Here is a 2,185-nt window from a genome sequence, read left to right on the forward strand (position 1 = left end):
ACCGTTTTCCGTTTACTGCGAGAACTCAAAAAAATCAAACGTGGATCATGGGGATTCGACAAAGATTATTTTGGTATTTTCACGAACAATAATGTATTATACATATTAAATGATTGCTAATGTTGATGAAGTTAAAGCATGTCAACGCAATACCCCCTTCAATGATCGGCATTTCAACATTGAACTATAAAAAAATAAAAATTCAAAATCAAATCGTTCGATTTTTTTTGCGGCAAACGTTCGTTTCGTGCCTTTCACACAATACGCGAGATCTCGCAGTAAACGGAAAATCATCTATTACATGATAGCTATTAATTTTCGTTCTAAATGTTCTACATGTTATACAAGTCACTGTGATAGTTAGTCAATGAATGAAACATGTCTCACAATAGAATATTTACACGACTCACGCATCTTGCTAAAATTATCACCAAAACAAAGCAGCATATAATCCAATTATATATGTAACTGACGGAAGTTACTAAAATGATGCAGTCTAACATCAGTTTTGAAAATATCATGAATGTAATAAACGAAATTAACTATGTCATACGTAAAAAACATTGTAATTGTACTCTATAAATAGCTAATATCCTCAACAACTTTCGTGAATAAATATTTTTTATACAAAAAATATGGCATATGATCATGATTTTCAATGTGATTGGTTTATGCAAATCACGTGTTGATTCACGTCTTTTATGCTTTTTACATAAAGATATTTAAATATTTAAATTGTGAATATATTACATAGGAGATTACAAATAGTCATACATGAAATTTTAGAAAACTAATTTCAATGGCTGAATCTACTTTCGTCGTATTTGATTTCTGGTTACACGAATAGCACAAAAATATTATGTTAACACGTCACTTCATATTCATTTCATTAGATGTCTGTGCTACAGTCCTTGTCTGCACGGTAGTCGGCCCATTGGAGGTCTTGTACGCGCTCGGTGTTACTTTGTTACCCCGGCAGCCATTTTGCAGACACGGGAACATCCTGTAGAATTCCTTGCGAAAGCTCTCATTGAAATATGCATATAGACACGGATTTGTCCAGCTGTTGCTGAGGTAGGAGAACGTTGCAATGTGCACTTGTACTTCCAGACCCTTCATAAGCGAAACTGGGACATCGTCTGTGAAGTTGTAATATAGGATATACATGTAGTAAGGTAACCACGTGAGTGCGAACGCGATAACAACAAGAATTAACATTTTAATTGCCTTTCGTTTGTTCCGATTGGATATATTAGTCGGTCCCTTCTTTTTTAAGGCCACCACCATCAACACATAAAGTGGAATGATGATGATCAAAGGTACGAGGTACATGACTAGGAAATCTACAATATGCAATAACCGAGTAATATGGTGAAATTGCAAAGGTACCATGCAGTGCTTTTCTGTTACATTATTTATAGTGAAATAGCTCATATCCAGTAGTATCGGTTTTCGGAGCGAATACCCCAACGATGCTAACCATATTATAGATATGATGGCTCCAGCGTGCGATCTTGTCAGCTTTGGTTGTACAGGTGTCACAATAGCCCTGTACCTGTCAATCGCAATACCGATAAGTGAAAACACTGTCGCACAACGCGATGTCCATTGAAACCAAGCAAATGTCCGACAGACGAAGATATTATTATTTAATGAGGCGAAGAATCCGGGTATTAAATGATAAAACAGATTGTATGGAATCTGAAACATGGCCACGAGGAGATCAGCAACCGATAGTGAAATTATAAACATATTTGTGGATGAGTGGCGTAACTTGGGTTGTCTGATAACAGCAATTATAACCCAGATATTTCCAGAAACTATCATTACAAAGAAGGCGCAGTACGCAAATATCTCGTAGTTGTCGGGAACTTCGATAAGCCGTGGGTAATACATTTCTGTCCAAAATTGATGACTAAAATTACTGTTGTAATCCATGACGTGTTCTAGAATATAAAGGAAAATTGCTAGTTATGTAAAAAAAAGCATTACATCAAGCAGCATGAGAACCTTTAAATTATTTTTGCTTGTATAATGTCAGCACTCTATATACTTGCTTTCTACAGTATTATATCATTTTAAAATAATTATTTGAAAATACAATAGACACTCACCGTTTGACAGAGTCAATGGCTCAGTGCACCACGGTAGGAATTCTATAAAATTGAACACAATTAAGAACATG

At 35.3% G+C, this 2,185-nt stretch overlaps 1 protein-coding gene across 1 annotated transcript; it reads right to left on the reverse strand.

Annotated features, from left to right (window-relative positions):
- Positions 1 to 870: 870 nt before the first annotated feature.
- LOC100373047 (QRFP-like peptide receptor) lies at positions 871 to 1,896 on the reverse strand. Its single transcript, XM_002741958.1, has one exon. It carries the CDS (start codon positions 1,894 to 1,896, stop codon positions 871 to 873), a length of 1,026 nt encoding a protein of 341 aa, XP_002742004.1.
- Between the last annotated feature and the right edge of the window lie 289 nt (positions 1,897 to 2,185).

This window comes from Saccoglossus kowalevskii, chromosome 21 (assembly GCF_978046115.1).
Source record: "Saccoglossus kowalevskii chromosome 21, keSacKowa6.1, whole genome shotgun sequence".
NCBI lineage: Eukaryota > Metazoa > Hemichordata > Enteropneusta > Harrimaniidae > Saccoglossus > Saccoglossus kowalevskii.

Bases quoted from the DNA above. Each gene is read 5' to 3' on its own strand.
- LOC100373047 (XM_002741958.1), bottom strand. From the start codon at position 1,896: ATGTATTACCCACGGCTTATCGAAGTTCCCGACAACTACGAGATATTT.